A 20,102-nucleotide genomic window follows, 5' to 3' on the forward strand; every position below is an offset into this window, starting at 1 on the left:
GTAGAAGTTTAGCTATCATAAATTGTTTTGAATATTCAATTTGATAGTCAGAAAATAAGAGGCAATATGGATCACCAAAATTAAATATTTTAAGATAAGTAAAACATACTATAAAATATACTTTTAACTAAAGAGACAAAAGTTTAGATCTTATAAGTATTAAGGATTTATTTTAGTAAGTAATAAGATACTAATATGGATTAGTAAGAAAAGAAAGAATGGCATAAGATGTAATAGAATTTAATTAGAAAAAGAAAGGAAAGAATATTATTGTTATTTCATAAACTCAGATCCTACACAACCCCTCTCTGATAGGATGTATAAACTTGTTATTTTTTTGAGTAGCAACTTCATTTTTAAATTTATTAAATTTTAAAACACTTTTATTGTAGGAGTATATTGGAGTAGTAGAATACTAGTACAATCTACATGGGGAATTTTACAATTAAAGAATTTATAGAAGTAATTATTAGAGTATGGGAATGGCAGATTCTGAAGAGAATAAACAAGTAAGCACAATAAATGTGTCATAAATTATGGACAACGCCGATTGGCTTGCGGCAACAAACTCAACTATAAATTGGCTCACGAATCCAATATCCCAACTGTATTTCCCGCAAAAGGTCTTGGAAAAGGAGGGGCCGCAAAATTTATCTTAATCCATTCAAGAAAATGAGGTCCTCTGGCTTGATCCTCTGTTTCTTTGCCTCCTCTCTCATCCATGTTTCTGTCTCTCTTCCTTTCATCCTACTCCATGGTAAAATATTTTGTTTGTCTCCCTTTGTTCATTTCATCATTAATGGTGTACTCGTATTTATGGGTTTTTGTTGTTGTTGTTGGTGAGGTAGGTATTGCAGATCAGTGTGCCAACAAAGGAGTGAAGAACATAACAGACCAGCTAACCGAGCTGTCGAAATCTAAAGGATTCTGCTTGTAAGGATTTCACATGTTTTTCCTTTGTCCTTTTGCTTGATTCATGTCTCATAATAGTAGGATTGGAGAAATTCTTGTAAGCATCGTTAAGGGGGCGTTTACTTTGAGTGATAGGATCGAGTATTTGAAGGATAAGATGGTTAAACAAGCTCAGAATTAATCCGTCCATTGAGAGCAGAATTGAGCACTAAATTTAGATTGATGAACTCAACCATGTACACCTTAGATGTGTATCATATTGAAGTTTGTAAAATGACTTATATATCCTTTTTTTCTGTAGAGAAATTGGAGATGGAACATGGGATTCTTGGTTTAAGACACTTAGTGAACAGGTAAAGGAGAAGACAGTGCAATCTTGTGTTTTGTCCATGCTTCTTATTTATGGTCTAATTTGATTCAAATTTGTTCTTCTATTTGACTTGCAGACAGAAATTGCATGTAATAAGGTTGGTAACAAAGCTCTTTTGCATTCTCAATTGCTAATTAGTAGTGAGTGGTGAGCTCAGTGATGATGACTCTGAACTGAACGTCAGGTCAAGCAAATGAATGAACTGAAAGACGGTTACAACATCGTTGGTCTATCCCAGGTGACTTCCTAAGAAATATACTAATATGTCTGATACATGTGATGATTAAGATACTTAAGATGGTCCATCAACTCCACTACACCCTAAAGTAGGATGATTTATCATGCCATAGTTGAAGTCCCGGCCAAATAAACGACATAGACTGATAACTTTCTTGGTTGTGCATACAGGGTAACTTGATCGGGCGAGGTATTGTGCAGCTTTGTGATGGAGGACCACCAGTAAGGGCCGAACGGAATCAAGCTACATGTGTATTCTGGCTTTATTACAATTATATTTGGAACTATAAGTCTGATTTTGTGTGACAGGTCAAGAATTTTATCTCCCTTGGAGGACCTCATGCTGGCACTGCTTCAGTTCCTCTCTGTGGTGTAAGTCTTAAGCTTCTTTGGGCTAACTGTATTGATGCTCAGTCAGAGTGAATCTTCTTGAGATAGATTTGTCAAATGTTATATGTTCATGATCATCCCTAAAATCTTGAAACTAGTTATGTACATGTCTTTCTTTTAGGGCTGTTCTTTGCCTATGGCCTTATATATATATCAGTTTGATATCTGTCTCACACTGCTTTGTTTTCCCAGAACGGCACATTTTGCATTATCGCGGACAACATAATCAAATCGGGGATCTACACTGACTACGTCCAAGTATACTTTCCAACTTTGGTTTTCCTTCCTTTTCGTACCAAACATAGTGTGTAATAATATGTGAATTTGTAGGCACACTTGGCTCCTAGTGGCTATCTTAAGCTGCCAAATGTGAGTTTCTTTGCATTCATATTTCAAGGAAATCAGAGAAAAAAAACTTAATTAAGTATGCATTATTAACTGCTTATCTTCTTATTTTCTCAGAATATTCCTGCCTACTTAGATAAATGTAGTTTTCTGCCCAAGCTCAACAATGAGATCCCTGAAGCGAGAAATGCCACTTACAAACAACGGTTTACGAGCCTGCAAAACCTTGTCCTGATCATGGTATCTTAAACATTTACACATTTTTGAATCTAGACGGTTTTGTTTATTTGACTTGTCGCGCTATATCTGATAGACTGATACCCTTCGCTCTGCCCCTGTGAGAGCAGTTTGAACAAGAAACTGTTTTAATACCGAAGGAGACCTCTTGGTTCGGATACTATCCAGATGGAACTTTCAATCCGGTTTTGTCGCCACAGAAGGTAACTTTTTGAGAAACTTTGTTTCTTAAGGATTCTTTATTTTGTGCTAGATATGATTTCAAAGTAAATGTAAAATTTTGATGATTCAAAAAATCTTCTTTAGTAATTTATGTTTGAGAGGTTGATGGCTTGTGTAGGAAAACCAGTAATGTCCAAAACCACCAAGGTAAAGTTTGTAAGAATATTGCCAAACTTCTATGAATCATTTGCAAAAATCCTCAATTCTCCATTCTTGGAATCTTCAATCTCAGCCCTTTATCTTGTTATATTTGTCTCAATCTACATCATGCACATTAAACTTAAACTTTTTTCTTGGATTTCACTGCACAGACTAAGCTTTATTCGGAGGATTGGATTGGTTTGAAAACGCTAGATGAGGCCGGAAGGGTTAAGTTCATCAAGGTGCCCGGAAATCACCTTGGAATCTCCACAGCCGACATGAAGAAGCACGTCGTCCCTTATTTACAGGATGCAGCGTAGGACATTTGAGCAAAGATTTGATCAATCACAGTGTATTGATGTTGAAAGAAACCATTAAGTATAGAAGTTGCACACTGCATACTTCTCAATTCTTAGCATGCCTGAGTATTCTGCTGGCTTGTTTTGTATGTGAACTTGCATTCTTTGAATGCATGTTGTTAAGATTAAAAGGAATAAAATTCAGCGTTGCAGTTGTACTGATATGAGTTTGTTAATATATAGATTGAAAATTGTTATCCTAATAGATTTCTTATCTAAGGACTGTTTTTAAAAACCGTTGAGAATTTGTGACAAAATACTACTCTATTAACCAATTTCATTACAAATTACTACTCCCTCCGTCCCAGATAATTCGTCCCAATTTTCTATTTCGGTCCGTCCCATATAATTTGTCCCACTTCACTTTTACCATTTTTGGTAGTGGACCCTATATTCCACTAATTCATTCCTACTCACATTTTATTATAAAACTAATATATAAAAGTAAGACTCACATTCCACTAACTTTTTCAACCAACTTTTTATTACAATTCTTAAAATCTGTGCCCGGTCAAAGTGACCCGAATTATCCGGAATGGAGGGAATATTATCCAATACTATTATGGTCTAATAGACAAAAATTTCTTGATGGGATCACTTAATTTTGGTCCTTGTCAAATTTACACACACACGCTTTGAGGGCATCTTTGTGTCAAACTCAAAAATTGAGGAATGTGGCTTTTGAGGGCATCTTAAATTTGTATGAAACTGAAAAATAGAGGAATGTGGTGAAGAAGAAAAGGATAACTCAAGTGGGACAAAGGTGACTATTCAGCATTTTTAATCCCAAAATCAGAAGCTAGCGTACGCAGTCCAAAAGAAGAATCCACGCAACCTACCTTATTCATTTCTCCCATTTCCACTAATGCCCTTTCTTCATTCTCTTGTCTTAATCTAAAAACAACTTTATATACACAAAATGCTTTTAGTTGATCTCCTTCACACTTGGACTGAGAAATGGTAAGAATGGTCCACAACACCACCCTAAGATCACACAAAACTCAAATTGTATCATCAAATAAAGATGAACATTGAACACTTAGTCAATAGAGAGTGCAATTAATGGTTTTGAATTCAAACCAACCCATTAATTAGAAGGAATTATAAAGATTCTCAGCCTTCCAGAAACAAGGAGGGTGTGGGGGCATCAGTGTAAAATCATGAAAATGGCAAAAAAAGAGTAAAGCATAGCTTGAAACAATCTCACACCCCAAAAACTTTTCCTCATCACTCCTTCCACTTTCCCACACTTTTCCTTAGTGCCTAAGACTTCCTGTCTATCACCTTCACCTTCTCCTTCTTCTCCTCCTTCTTTCTTTTTCTTCTTCTTCTTTCCTATCTTCAATCTGCAAAAACTAGACTTGTTCACCAAATTATCCATGGCAGATGCAGCTCCCAAAACCCAAACCAAAACACCCTCTAACCAATCTGATCATGAAAAACAAAGTAGGTTTTTTCTATACAAGGCTGCCCTTGTCACACTTCTCCTAGTTTTGGTCCCACTTTTCCCTTCTCTGGCTCCTGATTTCTTCAACCAAACCTTCCACTCAACAAGCTGGGAGCTTCTGCAGCTCATTTTCGTGGGCATCGCCGTTTCCTACGGGCTGTTCAGCAAGAAAAACGATGTCGAGCCTCACAAAGACAACCACAAGATTGATAATGCACAGCTGTATTTGTCCAAGCTGCTGCAAGTTTCATCCGTTTTCGACGATGAATCCGAGTCCGAATCCGAACCCCACGCCGTGATCGAGGAGAACAAGTTTCAAGCATTGAATTCTCAGTATCAGAGAGGCGAGCCGGTAGTTGTAGTTGAGGAGCAAAACGACGCCGTTTCACAGATCAGCCGGAAGCCTCTCCTTCTTCCCGTTAGAAGCTTGAACCACCCCCTTCCCAACCCTAATTCAAGAGCTGGAGAGGCGGAGGAGGAGGAGGAGAAGGTGGTGCTCCGATCGCCTATTCCATGGCGATCGAGGTCGGGGAGGATGAAGATGAAAGAGAGTGGTGATGAAGAGATCACTTCTCCTTCATTGAATTTCAAGAGGAGTGATCAGTCTAGATCATTTAGGGGAAACCCTAATTCATCGTCGTCGTCGTCGTCATCACCTCTCTTACATGAATCTGAATCAAAGAGGGGCGAAGATGCGGTGGTGAGGAAGAAGAGCTTCGTTCCTCCCCCACCGGCTCCTCCGCCTCCGCCTTCGCCGGCGTTCCTGAGGAAGTCGGTGCTGATGAAGTCGAATTCGAGCATCGGCAACGCCAAAACCGGCTTAGGCTCGGGCGAGAAGGTGTTGGAACGGAGCGCGAGGAGCGTTCCTAGTGAGGAATTGAGTGAAGCCGAGATGATGAGATCTGAGGAAGGAATGTCGACGAGCAATGGGGAAGAGGAGAGTGGGCCCGATGTCGATAAGAAGGCGGACGAGTTTATAGCGAAGTTCCGGGAGCAGATACGGCGGCAGAGGATAGAGACGATCAGAAGATCGGCGGCGCAGCGTGCGGGGAAGAATACTACTACTGCTATGTAAAAATGGTGGCTTCATACTTAATTTGTGTTACTCCCTATTTAATTAAGTATACGACTCTAGTGTTTGATTAACCAAATATTTTTACACGATGGTATATATACTGCTCGTGCACATGAATTTTATTGAGTTGCCTTGTAAAATGTCATGTGCTTAATTAAGCAGTTTATCATCTTCAATACAAATCTCTTGGAATTGCGTGGCTATGACTTATGAGGAGGATGAGCAACAAGCATCCGGATTTCGTATCGGGTTTTTGCCTAATTCGTGCCCGTCTAAAAGTTTCACTGAGTGATTTAGGATCGAACGGAAAAGTCAAAAAATTTTCACCAAACAATAAAAAATAAACTCCATATAGAGGGAGTAGTACATGTAAGAAACCCGCCACCTGCTGGGAGACTTTCGGTCTTCATCCGCAAACCTGGTCGAGCAGGATTAGTCGGATTCCGCCAAAGGCGAGTTCGATACACACGTGGTCGACCCAAAAAAAAATCTTTTTTGAGTAAGAATTTTAGTATTCAAATAAAAGTTTATGGAGTATGTATTATATATTTAAATATAATTCTAATTTTAAAATCCAATCCAAACTTAACTGAAAATCTGAATTTTGGGGGAAAAAAAAAGGAGATAATAATCCGATTCGAAAGTCAAAATAATCGAACCAAAGTATGTGTGGTCTGCTTTTAAATATGTTGGGTGTGCTCAACTGTGGACCTGGTCAGCTGGTCTGATGTTAGAAGGATGCTTTCTTCTCCATTTCCATGAATATGAGGGGAAATAATTGAATTCACTTTCAGTTGCATTTTTCATCATTTGTGTTGTGCAATTCCTTATTGGGTTGGACCGCTTTCCTTAAGAAAAGTGGGCTTGGTTTGTGATCGCGGGCCCACCATAACTCCCCCTTTAACTTGTATGGGCAACAACTTTAATTTTTTAACTCCCATCTTATGACTATCATTTCTATTTTGGGATAAACATACCAAATAACATTATGAAATTTTTTAAATTAATGCATGTTAAAGTAACACAGTTACAAATGTTCTTGTTTCTTGATGGTACAATTTCATTATTTAATCCAAGCATGTTATATTTGTGATTATTAGTTTCTGAAAAGTGTATATGCATTTAGCATAGCATATAGCATTGGATTATACTTGTGTTGTGTCCAATCAAATCATAGTTACACAGTTCATTTTAGGGTTTAGGGCATAGTTTGCATAAGGGCACGATTAATTTTAGGGTCCGTGACACATTAAGGTTCATAAGCACACGACCGTGTCCAATATAATTGTGCCCATTTTCCGTGTCGCATGCACGTATTTGAATTTTTTTCCGTATTAAACTATTTTTAATTTTTTATGTACATAGATGGGTTAATGATACGTAAAAATGGTCATTAGGATGTGGACCAAATATCTCGTAGGGCGATTTAATACGAGATATTCACGATCCAGTAGAAAGTAGTCATGGATGTCATGATATATTTTTCTACACGATGAGCAAAACAAGCGACCGTTTAAGAATAAAGGTTTTATTAAAGTTCGATGCAATTAATTTAAAAGATAATGCGTTGTTTGCCATTGAGAATGAATAAAACTTTATTCTGAAAAACAAGAAACATCGTAATAGAGGAGATGATATGGCGATTTCGACGGGTTCAATCAGATGCTCCCTTCACGTTTGTATTTATTGAGGGAGTTTAATCTCATACGGCATAACTGAGACGGCTCGTAATGGCAAGTTCATGTATTTTTTCTTGCTCTTGAACAAAGTATGCATGTCATCCTTCATTATTTGCAACTTGTAATTGTAGTTTATGGCACCCATGTGAAAGAAAGAAACAAAGAAATTTGCTAGTTAACTTTCAAGAGAATTGATGATAGACGATTGGAACACAAGATATTATTGGTGCATCAATAAATAATAATTTTAGGTTGTTACATAAAATTAAATATGAATAACTTACAAAATCGACGTTATCAACTTTGAAATGATATAAGTCATATGAGGACAATTGATTAGACAATGAAATAACAAAAGCAATCGATTATCATCATTTAAGGCATGTTCTATCACCAACTGTTTGACCAGCAGTCTCTATTGAGTGACTTCCATTACTTTCATTATGTAACAAGAGTAATTCCATCATCATTTCACACCATTTCATATTCTTATACAAAATGCCATATAAAAATCAGTGGATAAATCGAGTAATTGATAAACAACAACTTCTCAAAACTCTTCTTTTTCTTCTCTGCATCTTCATGTCACAAAAATACCAAAGTTGATATAAAAGAATCATATATTTTTCCCCATTGAATTGTTGTTTTGGTTCAAAACTGAAAACTTTCATAATTCTCAACTCTATTCCACTAAAATTTAATCATCTGAAGCCAATTTACATCCAAAGATTAATAATCTCAAGAAAAAAAGAAGAACAAGCAAAATCAGTACTAAAAAGATGAATCTACTAAACTCCAAAAAAATATATGAATAAATCACGATCTAGATTGCATAGCATCGAAAGGCCTGCAGCGAGGGGCAGCCGGCCACGGATTGAACGGAATCGGCCGCGGCTGAGCGACGGCGACGGGATCGGCGGCGGAGGGCAGCGCCACTCTCTCGCAGGAAGGGCACATTGTGAGAGTTGTTGGCGGCGTCATCTGCATGTAGAGCTGCGGAGATAGCTTCAGCGCTCGCAGCTCTTGCACCTCCTTCTGCAGCCTCCTGTTTTCCTCTGTCAAATTCTCGCAGCATCTCTTTAGAAATTCGCAATCCACCTCTGTTTGCTTCAATTTCGTCCTGCATAAATCACCATCAGATCTCGATGCCTTTGAATTTAACGTTGCAATTCTGAAAAAGGGGGAAAAATTGATCGGAACTGACCTTGCTCTTCTGTTTTGAAACCAGACCTCGACCTGCCTCGGCCTGAGCCCTAATCTCTTCGCCAGAGCCATTTTTTGCTTCTGTAAATGCAAGCAATCGTCGATATGTCAGCTTAATTCATCAATTAGGTCAAAAAAGGGGGCAAATCGATGGAAATTTGAACTTACTGGATTGAGCGTGCTGTGCTCTTTGAAGCTTTCCTCGAGAACGGCGGATTGATCCTTGGAGAGGCGGAGCTTCTTCCTGGCGTTCTCGGCGTCCTCTTCGTCGCTGATTCCGCGGGAGAAACCGTCGTGATCTTCGCGCTCGCTGCGCTTGCCGCTGAGGCTGGAGATGGTGCTGTTTGGGGAGGAGACTCCGCCTTCCTCCTCCTCCGCCGCCGCCTCCTCCGCCGTCTCCGGCAGGCAGTTCACGTCGATTCCCTTCAAAAACGATCTCGTCTCCTCACCTCTCCGATCTGCATGTATCAGTAATCGGATCTGAGTTTTTTTTTTTTTTTTTTAACAAAAAAATGAATTAAAAAAAAAAAAAGCAGTATTCTCTTTTTTTCCATCTTTTTTCCTATTTTGCCCTTTTCAGGATAAAGCTGAAAAAGCAAAAAGCTGGAGATGAAACAAACCTGAAGAAGTGAAGGCTTGAGTCCAGCAATTGTTGTTAGTGTTGATGGTGAAAGGAGAGGGAGAAGATGAAGATGGCATGAGATTGAGGTGGAGTGGAGTTGCAGTAGAAACAACTGGCCTCTTTTGCGCAGGGTAACTGAGACTCAAACTCAACCCCAGCTCTTGATCTTTCTGAACCATCATTTTCTGAATCGCTTGATCGGATGAATTGGGAAAGGGAAAAAGCAAGTGCTTTGTTCACAAAGAATGGCTTTGCTGAGATGCAAGGGTGAAAGTGGTGTTATATATAGAAAGAAAGAGGTGTGGATTATACAATAATTTATGTATGAGCTTGCGCGTGCGTGCGTGTGCGTGTGTCTGTGTGTGTGAGAGAGATATAAAGTAGAGATAGAGAGATAGAGAGTTATGATTGGTGGAGACCGACCACATTGACCGGGGACTGAAGTGGGACGCCCTCGTTATCTCATCAATCATGGGATTTTTTTTTTCTTTGCCCAAATTTTGCCGAAAATAATCATAAATTTTGATTAAACTAGTGTACTAGTACGATAAAATTTTGAATTGTACTTAATTATTTAATACTGAAATTTTATGGTAAAAGTTGGTAATATTATATGTGAATGTCACCGGCAATTAATTAAACAATGTTATCTATTCATAAAGAAAATATTATTGTTTGGATGAAAAACATAAATATATGTTGTCGTTCGGTTATCACAACTAATTATCATATGATAATTCTTCTAGATTAAGAGGGTGTTCGGTTGGCAAGACTAAATCTCATGATTAAATATGTATCATGTTTGGTTCATAAGATTAACCCCCTCAACTCATTCATAGATGGATAGTCTCATGATAATTAATCATAGCCCCCCCTCCAACTAAAATAATCCCACAACTTAATCCTAGATGGATAGTCTCATGATTATTAGTCATGACAACCGAACGCCACCTAAGTTGTGAGGTTATTTTAGTTGGAAAGGATGGCTATGACTTAATTATCACATAATTATTTATCTAGGATTAATGTGTGAGATTCAATTTCATAGACCAAACATAATAGGGTACACATTTAATCAATCATGAGATTTAATCTTGCAAACCAAACAGCTTCATAATGTATTACATGCAAACAATCGTATTTTTTCAACACGGGGTATTTGAGAATAAATTCAAACACCGTGATTTTTTAATTAGTTATCAAAATTGCGACCATACATTAGGTGTAGATTTTATGGGGCTAAGATAATAATGAATCAGTCAAAAATGACTTCACGCATAGCTTTAGATGCCAATTATTATTAACTGCACATTGCATTTCTTGTATTTTGGTCTCACTCGTTTGAAAAATTGGAAATTTGAAATGAAATCGACTATGAACCTCAGAAATATTTTAATTTTGGTAGAAAAATCGACTATGGACTTCTTTTTCTGGCAGTAATTATTTATGATTGTACGAGAAACTATATGGGTAAAATTTCAGAGTACTTGCTTAGAGGATTTTCAAGAAATAATTTTTTAGATCAAAATAATCTCTTCAAGATACACTGAAAGAGAGATTAATAGTAGAAACATACACGTCATATCTTTATATTAAAGATTGATTATGACCCCCAAACTAACAATAATTTCTGTTTATAACAGCATATGTTTTGTTTGCATATATAATTGTGATTGTATATTTCCATTTTATTGTGCAACATATGTCCTACATGAAATGAAATTGTTAGTAGGTGTCGATGGCATCTACGGGAAAACACAAATTAATGCATAATGGCATTTTGGTCGACTTTACTTATCAAAATTAGAGTATTCATCTACTCGATTTGTAACTAATTAATGGAGTTGGAACCATTCAAATAATGAAATTTCTTTTTGGGTTTGGGAAGTACTCCATATGATAAAATGGTCATTTTCTATGTTTGGTTTTATTCTCATCCATTATTGAAAAATTATTTTTTTGTTGGATGTATGAAATGGTAATAATATATTTATGGATGGGTTGTTATGATAATACTAAAAATTTTAGACACATTTTCAACTACAAATGCTACTCAATCGGTAAAGTATTCCCAATGTTGATGTTTTAATAATGGAGGCATTTTTCTTTTGCTTTTAAGACAACTTGGTGGAGTTGATTTGTGATTGTTGTTAATAAGATGGTGTTAAGTGTTGTAGAAGATTTAAATCTTCATATTTCTACTACAAAATCTACTATTCTACTACAGAATATCTTCACTTTTTAATTATAAAATCAGATTTACTTTTGCATGCCAACTTCCAGATTTATCATATCATATTTGATTTGAATTCCTTACTAATGTGATGTGAAGATGCATATTGGCATTCACAAAATCCACCTGCAATTATTTGAATGGAACTAGCATGGCCATTGTGTTATTTTGTTACTAATAGAAAGTGTATTAAAGAGTTTTATTTGGCCATGAGATGTTAACCGTCAGAGAGACTGAGATCTTTCCCGTTATTGTTCAAAATTTGTATTCCCTCCGTCCCAAAAAGATTGTCTCATTTCCTTTTTCACACTCGTTTTGCAAAAATAATAATAAATAGTTAAAATAGAGAGAAAGTAAAGTAAAAGAGAGAATAATATAGAGAATAGTCTTACCTACATTATTCTTTCTTTTGTTTTACTCTCTTTCAACTTTACCTATTTATTATTATTTTTGCAAAATGAGTACAGATGATGAACTGGGACAATCTTTCTGGGACGGAGGGAGTACATGTCATGTTATTATCGTGTCAACTCAGACAAAATAAAACCACGATTTACAGAAATGGTATGATTACAGTTGTACTGGTACGAGACATGTCAACATTCCGCTTTAAATTCAAGTCCTAATTAGGAAATAAATTTATATATATAATGGTAATAAATATATATATATAGGGGCATGTTAGGGTGCCACCACTCCTTAAAATAACACCATACCATCATTTCTAGCTAATCAGTTGTACACGTGGACGAATAATAAGCTGCCACGTGGCAAAAAAAATCTGGAAAAAGACGGGCAGCAATGTGCTAGTCTTTAAACAACAATTTTTCTTGAACAGCAATATCCGACACACTATACAGCAATCTATACATTGTTGTGTAGTGTTTGTAATATTGCTGTGTAGCGTTTATAATATTGCTGTATAAGCGGTGTTACGGTGTCAATTTAAGAAGGGTTGTCATTTTAACACAAACCTATATATATATAAATAATTTAATATACAAACACAAATTGCACATCAAATTATCGTGTGATATGAAAACGAAACAAACCTAATATGCAACACGAGATTATCTTGACCTTTATCGTATACACAAGTAGGTTCCTCGTTAGCTAAAACAAGCCATATTTGATATCTTAAGCTTTCTTCCAACATGATATCTTCATGTAGGTTTATTCTGAAATCTGACAAACAAAAATCTTCCTAACATATGAGTTTCAGAATATACATTAGCATGAATCATTATATTTCAGGTGGGTTTTCGGATCCAAATCAAAATATTTATAAATTTTTCAACAATTTATCCCTTTGTAATGATGCTAAAATCTAATAGTATGAAATTAAGGTATTATATGTAAATGAAATTGAAGAACCACAAATAAAGAAAACATTATAATTGCAAGACTTGAAATATATGATTAATTTTTTTTAACTGTTTCTGTTTTCTTACTTAGATGTAAAGATCTTTGTGGTTTAACCTTTTACTCTTTGATTGGCTATATATATGGTGGGGCGTGTTAACAATATCAAAGGATTATGATTTTGCCAACTCGGCCCTACTAATTTCGTGATTATAGGGGCATTATTCCTTGTTCCATTATTGTCACTACTGTTGCAATTTTAATCCAATTTTAATGTAGATGTCGATTTTTTATTTTCTTTTTATATTAACTCGCCATTAATATATACATATGCATTGAATAGTTTGAATATAGGTACTACATGCGTGAATAAGTTAGTAAATCTCTGTTCCACGAGTGTGAGGTGTTTTATAAAATGGGGGAATACTAACTTAAATCTTTTAGTACTTTATTTCTTATTTTCTGTTTTATAAGAATGTACATTCTTTCTTTTTTACTCCATTTCACAAAAGCATGTATATTTTTATACTCTCTCCGTACCTGAAAATTTGTCATTTATTTTCTTTTTCGTCCGTTCCTAAAAATTTGTCATTTTTCATTTTTACTATTTTTTGTAGTAGACCCCACATTCCACTAACTCATTCTCACTCACATTTTATTTTACAACTAGTAGTAATATATAAAAATAGGATTCGCATGTCACTAACTTTTTCAACTCACTTTTTATTACATTTCTTAAAACTCATGTCAGGTCAAATGGTGCCAAATTTTAAGAAATGGAGGAAGTATTAGAAATTTTTTTCACTTTATTGAAATGTGACTCATTCTCTATTAATAATATTTAATCATTTATCAATTGTGTATTAAAATCGATTTCTAACTAAACATGCATATTCATATCGTGGAACGGATGGAAGAGTACTATGTTACTCTTAAATTTTGAATATTTGTCGAAACAAAAAATTGTAAATTCCGGAAAGTTAGGATGATTGGTGATGAAGAAAATGATTGTGGAATGGATGCCCCAATAATATGTCCCCATAATAATAATAATAATAATAACACAAGTGGTCCGACAAGATGTTGGGTGATGATTGAGTGTGGGCGCGTGCTAGCTGTCCCACGTGTTCCCCAATTATGCATCCACATTCCGTATCCGACAACTACCCGCTTGGATGCTGTACGAGGCTCCCCCCCACGTGATCTGCGTGTGAACCTGGCCCCACTCCCACCTCATCCTCACTCTATCTATCATCAATATCTTCATTTTTGCCTTTCAATTAAACCCACTCTATTTACACTACAACATTTTCTATAAATTTTTTTAATGTGTTCATTTATAGAGAGTAAACTAGAGAAAAAAAAAAGTATTAAAATATTTAAGAAGTTTTTGTAAAAAAAATTTGGATCATTTTTTACTACTACTAATATTTATGAAAAATTCAATCAATATTATTGTTATTATTATTATATATATAACGTGCTCACCCCTAATTCCTTTGATTTGATTGCTCATCAAATTCCACATCTTAATAAGTGCATCCCTACCATCTTCACATGCCCTTCTCTTTCGTCCTTATTCTATAATTAATTCCTCCTTCAAATAAAATGAAGTGATAGATATGTAAGATGAGTTTTCATTATCATCATGTTCAACTCTATTTAATCCCACCACCATCTTTCCATCTATTCACATTTATTAGGGTTGCTATTTAATTATTCATTATTATAGTTACTTAGTTATATAGAATGGATACCATATATATATGTCATGATTGTTGAAAATTTATATTTGTGGGTGAATGTTTTTTACCCAATCAAGTTAGTTATATATAAGTATGTCATAAGACTTCTCCAATTTTTCGCAAAAACCTATCTGTCAAGATTTAAATGGTTACATTAGTATTGAAATCGATATAGTATTGAATAGTATAATTTTTAATTAATTAAGTAGTAACTAGTTTACGTAGCTAGGTCGTCACATTATGGTGTAGAGCATTATAATATGATCCTATATAATATTAAATTAAGATTTATTCAGATAAACTAAAGAATATATGTATCGATGTTGCCTAAGCTGGAAAGATCAATATCATCAGATTCTTTCTAACATCCCAAAATATTATTTGGAATAATAGTGATGAGACCTCTAGCTAGCCGCAACATTATTGTCAATAATAAAATACTCATCAATTCTTTCATAATTTATTTTTCTTGTTTGAAAGTTATTCATCCACTCATTACTTTCTATCTGTTGATTGAATGATAAAGCTTAAATAATTGACACAACTAAGAAGATAAAGAATTCCTTCTGAAAAAAAGAAGATAAAGAAGTTAATTGCAGAGAACAAAAGTATCGATCGTTGTCAACAATAATTCACTATATATATATGTGACTATTCTTTTATTTTAATTTATTTCTTTTCAATTCATTCCGACACTTTATTATTGGTGATCAGAACAACATCACTATGGCTTTGGAAAGTTGATACATGAAGTGGGGTCATACTCATTTTTATTTTGTTATGTATATAAAGATGATAAAATTAGTTCTAGAATAAATTTATATGATGGTTCACCACTTATATATACCCATGATTGGGACAACAAAATAAGAAAGGACTTATTTAATTATTTCCGATAATAGTCATATCAAAATAATAACAACAATTATATGAGAGCCACAACATGTGATAACCCAATTAAACGCAGCATTTCAACCCTCTTAAATAAGTAAGAGACAAGGATATCGTCTTTGAAGTACTATTATTCAATTATAAATCATAAAATGGCTTACTAAAAATAACTTGAGAGAAAGAAAGATGGCATTGAATTGTAACTAATATTCAATGGATTCCAATCATTCTTTGCATTTGTAAATTATAAATCGGCTTTCAGTTTCATTCTTTTTTGTTCAAGGGTATCTATCAACTTTTCATTCTTATTTGCAATTGCAAGTCCTCTTTAATAAAGAATAATAGTAAAATTTAATATTATTATAAAGAAATTGGTGGGAAACCCACATGCTAGTAAAATATCTCAAATAATAAAATAAAATAAGAGGAGAAGAGATACTATATATTAGTGGGTGAATATATAAATATATCAGAATATATGTAGTATGGAAATACTAATAGAATTTGACAACTACTACAAGCTTTCAAATATTTTACTTTAAACAATTGCTTCATGTCAATAATCATTGCAACCCTATTATTTTATTGCATGTTGCTTAGGTTTCAATTATATATATTGAGCATGCATCATTATAATACCTATGTAGGCTTCCCAAAGGCACAACATGCATCATTTTTAAAACTTAAATTCCTTAAAAACAGTAATCTAACTGATTTTAAGAACTAGACAGAAAACCTAGTCACATGCGTTTAAGGTCAATTTCGTCATTTTGCCACGACTGGTTACCTCATTACGTCAAATCATTAAGATAAGCTTTGTATTTAGTTTGGTAATCCAATTTTTGAGGTGTTTAAAAGAGCAATTTGTATTAAGGTTATAAAGTTATATTAATAATTTGATGTATTAATTATATATTAAAATTATAAATATAGTAAGTGGTTAAGTTAAAAAGACTTATTAGCGTTTAACCTCATTTTTTATATTTATATTTGAATTTTCTTTCTATTATTTTTAAAATTTGAATTAAAGTAGGCACTAATTACATATATAATTCTAAAAAAATAAAAAAATTATAAAAAAATCATAAATATATAACCACAATATTATGCACTTTGCATGTACTATATATGTATCTAATATTTTAATTAAATTCATAAATAAACCTATTTTTTTGTCAAATAAATAAGAATTTGGTTGTACAAAATTTGGTCACATAGATTTATTGTTAACATCTCGATTCTTTTACTATTTACGATTTAGGAAGTCGGTCAAGAATTAAATCTTTTTATATTGTAATTTTATGTTTTACTTTTAAAATGAATTAGGGTTGTGATTAACTTACTATATATGTCTAAAGTAAGTCCGATTATTATTTGCTCTTTGTAAATTACTATTAATTAAGAATAACTTGCAAGCTATATCAATTCAATTCAAACAAGAGATATTGACTAAGTTATATCAATTCAATTCAAATGTGATCAATTATAAATAACTAAAAAGAAATCTAAACCATACAAATAAATTACTATAAAATATATGTGCATTTTGAAAATTGATTGAGAAAGCGTGTCTAATGATGGGTACTGTTAATTATAGTGGTTTTGGCATAAACTAATACATATATATATAATGCACCTGAGGTTGTAGTTGTTACATTTAATCACCATTAGTAAATAGAGTGAACTACACAAATGGTTCCTGGACTATGGGTTTATCTCGCCCATAGTCCCTGGACTTTAAAAATATCGCCAGTAGTTCCTGGATTAAGGGTTTATCTCGAAATTGGTCATTTTGGCTTTTTTTGGTACGAAAATACCCTTTGATATTATTTTGGGGGGTTTGAGCAATTTGGTCTTTTTACACTTTTAACATTTTAAATCTGATATTATTTTAGTTATTTACTAACTTTGATATTATTTCAAAATTATCATTCTTCTTTCATTTTATTATCCTTCACTGAATTTTTTTTTATTTCAATATTAGATTTAATTTTATAAAATTAAATTTAATATTTAGATTTTTAAATATCAATAAATTTTTTAATGAAAACTATTAATTCATGGACACTATAAATATTGATTAAAACTATTAATTTTTTGTTATTTAATATAATATTCAATTGAATTGAAGAAGTACAGAAAAATAATATTAATCATGATGGAAAAATAAGAGTTATTCTATTTAGCCTCCGTTCGGTTGTTATAATTGCTTGTGATTAAATATTATGAAGTTGACTAAAAATTTGATCCTACTTAAAATTTTATATAGGAGTATTTTTGTTGAAATTTTCTAGTAAATTTTGATTGTTTTCAAATTAATAAACAAAAATTATATTAGTCTTACATTAGATGCATATTTATTTCAGAATAAATTGTGTTATATAATCTATTTATGATTAAAGCTATTTAAATATTGATTAAAACTAAGGCGTTGTCATACCTTATTGATTACATAGTACTATACACTATCAAATATTGATTATAACTATTAATTTTAATTTTTTCTATTTAATAATTTTTATAATTAAAAAAATTTATTGATATTTAAAAAATAAAATTTAAAATTTTGTAAACTTAAATCTAATATTGAAATTAAAAAAACAAATTCAGTGAAGGATAACAAAATGGAATAAGAATGATAATTTTGAAATAATATCAAAGTTAGTACACTACTAAAATAATATCAGATTTAAAATGTTAAAAGTGTAAAAAGACCAAATTGCCCAAACCCCCCAAAATAATATCAAAGGGTATTTTCGTACCAAAAAAAGCCAAAAGGACCAATTTCGAGATAAACCCTTAGTTCAGGGACTACTGGCGATATTTTTAAAGTCCAGGGATTATGGGCGAGATAAACCCATAGTCCAGGTACCATTTGTGTAGTTCACTCTAGTAAATAATGTAATTATTTATGAAGAAGTGTGAAGATTCCATAAATCGAGCCTCAAGTACAGTTCGTTCATACAATAATTATTTAAATAATGAGATTAATTAAATTGAGAGACAATAATGGCTAATCATATGCAGTTAGGGGTAGTTAATCTCAATTTAATTAAGAATAACAAGTTGGAAACAACATTATTAAGAGTCATGTGCATCCTAAGTGGGCTCCACCAGCAACAGCCCAACTACAGCATGGCACACGTGTAGCATACGTGTACCCACACGTGCACATCTGGTCAAACCCACATTCCTCATATCATGAGCCGGTCAATGCTCCAAATCTCATTATCATTTTCCTATTTTGCCCTTCTAGGTAGTTGTAATTCAAATCATTAAAAAAATCACATTGAATCTAAATAATGTTCACGGCTCAATAGAGTTGGGATGAAAATAATTTGAATAGACTTTAATTTTTGCTGAATTATTTACGATTCTCTATAATCGGAAAAGTTGGACGTTCGTCCTAATTAATTGCAACTAAGTTGGGTATAAATTTGCAACTTTTAAAATGGATAACGTAATTATAATTCGAGTCTAAGATGAATGGTGATCTAAATTACAATATGATGTTGCAGCTGCCTCATATAATTAATTGCACGAGATGTAATTATTAGAATAAATTGTTCTTGTGTTTCAATGATTCTAAGATGTGTTTGAATATGAAAACAGAAACGAAGAGAATGAAAACTGAACCAAATAAATCTTAATTATAGTTTACTAAATGAATAAAAAAAAAAATCAAGGCTAATTTGTTGAGAATTTATAGTCAAAGACATACAATGGTGCTCAAAAGTATGATGCAAATGTACTTTTTAACTTTTGAGCATTATATATATAATTACTTTTGTGGCTTCGATCGATCGTATGGAGTATTTTTTTATAACTCTTGCTAGCAATCGTATACTTAATTTTAATTATACGACTGAACTAAGTATTGGTATTAGATCGGTTTTGACATGGTGGGTTTAAATTCAAAGAATATATCAAAATTATCAAAGTTCCTATATTTTGTCATCAATATTATAGTTTATGGAAAAATCAAGATTTAATTCTAGTATATGAGTTAACGGCCAATTAGCCTTTCAATTGTAGAAACTATATAATTACTCAACTCATTTTGCAAGTTAGAAATCTTATGGACAAATAACTTCGTAGTAGTTCGAATCTTCTCATCTTTAGCAAAGCCATTCAAAAGTAATTCATAGTATTATATAACTAGTTGGTACTTAACAAAATGTGGTAGTATAATTTAAATGCAGTGTTAAAATCCTTTTATCTCATATTTTTAGGACATAAAATAAACTTTATCAAACCAAAACGTCTCATAATATTGATTCGCACACCAACTCAATTATCTATTTTTCAAAACAAGATATGAAAAATAATTATATTTTCACCATTTTCCTTCAAATATATTACAAGAAAATGAGACCAGTCAACGAGGCACACGTGGGTGTAGCATGTGGAGGGTATCACCAGGAAAGAAGGATTCGGATTTTGAGTGGGCCAGCTTTTGTTCCACATTCGTGTGAAATTCGGGCCGGGCCTACAGATATTTGGGCCATGTGCAGTGCATAGCTGGCCCATGTGATTTTATTATTGACAACCTAACTACACAATCTTTACTTCAAATCCCACCTTTAATTACTTCATTAATCATTTCTTCACAACTTTAGGTTGCTTACCACG

At 33.3% G+C, this 20,102-nt stretch overlaps 3 protein-coding genes across 3 annotated transcripts; 2 read left to right on the forward strand and 1 right to left on the reverse strand.

The window, feature by feature from the left end:
* The first annotated feature begins 601 nt into the window (after positions 1 to 601).
* LOC125193927 (uncharacterized) lies at positions 602 to 3,375 on the forward strand. Its single transcript, XM_048091869.2, has 12 exons — positions 602 to 757; positions 849 to 933; positions 1,214 to 1,265; positions 1,359 to 1,379; positions 1,467 to 1,520; positions 1,691 to 1,741; positions 1,829 to 1,891; positions 2,102 to 2,167; positions 2,240 to 2,278; positions 2,372 to 2,494; positions 2,602 to 2,694; positions 3,025 to 3,375. Exons 1-12 carry the CDS (start codon positions 673 to 675, stop codon positions 3,172 to 3,174), a joined length of 882 nt encoding a protein of 293 aa, XP_047947826.2. The 5' UTR covers positions 602 to 672; the 3' UTR covers positions 3,175 to 3,375.
* A 1,035-nt stretch (positions 3,376 to 4,410) lies between these two features.
* LOC125196557 (hydroxyproline-rich glycoprotein family protein) lies at positions 4,411 to 5,938 on the forward strand. The gene has a single exon (XM_048095119.2). It carries the CDS (start codon positions 4,593 to 4,595, stop codon positions 5,733 to 5,735), a length of 1,143 nt encoding a protein of 380 aa, XP_047951076.2. The 5' UTR covers positions 4,411 to 4,592; the 3' UTR covers positions 5,736 to 5,938.
* A 2,141-nt stretch (positions 5,939 to 8,079) lies between these two features.
* HB-2 (homeobox protein 2) lies at positions 8,080 to 9,530 on the reverse strand. Its single transcript, XM_048095122.2, has 4 exons — positions 9,238 to 9,530; positions 8,786 to 9,075; positions 8,619 to 8,698; positions 8,080 to 8,534 (listed from the first exon to the last, which is right to left on the reverse strand). The coding sequence occupies exons 1-4, from the start codon at positions 9,419 to 9,421 to the stop codon at positions 8,231 to 8,233; spliced, it is 858 nt and encodes a 285-aa protein (XP_047951079.1). The 5' UTR covers positions 9,422 to 9,530; the 3' UTR covers positions 8,080 to 8,230.
* Positions 9,531 to 20,102: the final 10,572 nt, after the last annotated feature.

This window comes from Salvia hispanica, chromosome 4 (assembly GCF_029641045.1).
Source record: "Salvia hispanica isolate PSC_SH4W2 chromosome 4, Shi_PSC_v1, whole genome shotgun sequence".
Taxonomy (NCBI): Eukaryota; Viridiplantae; Streptophyta; class Magnoliopsida; order Lamiales; family Lamiaceae; genus Salvia; species Salvia hispanica.

What these genes read in the sequence shown, in the direction of transcription:
- LOC125193927 (XM_048091869.2), top strand. Translation starts at nt 673, where the DNA reads ATGAGGTCCTCTGGCTTGATCCTCTGTTTCTTTGCCTCCTCTCTCATC. An exon ending in TCCTTTCATCCTACTCCATG is followed by an intron (nt 758 to 848) that starts GTAAAATATTTT and finishes TTGGTGAGGTAG; the next exon opens with GTATTGCAGATCAGTGTGCC. An exon ending in CAGAAATTGCATGTAATAAG is followed by an intron (nt 1,380 to 1,466) that starts GTTGGTAACAAA and finishes ACTGAACGTCAG; the next exon opens with GTCAAGCAAATGAATGAACT.
- LOC125196557 (XM_048095119.2), top strand. Translation starts at nt 4,593, where the DNA reads ATGGCAGATGCAGCTCCCAAAACCCAAACCAAAACACCCTCTAACCAA.
- HB-2 (XM_048095122.2), bottom strand. Translation starts at nt 9,421, where the DNA reads ATGATGGTTCAGAAAGATCAAGAGCTGGGGTTGAGTTTGAGTCTCAGT. An exon ending in TCAAGCCTTCACTTCTTCAG is followed by an intron (nt 9,076 to 9,237) that starts GTTTGTTTCATC and finishes TGATACATGCAG; the next exon opens with ATCGGAGAGGTGAGGAGACG. An exon ending in AGCACAGCACGCTCAATCCA is followed by an intron (nt 8,699 to 8,785) that starts GTAAGTTCAAAT and finishes TTGCATTTACAG; the next exon opens with AAGCAAAAAATGGCTCTGGC.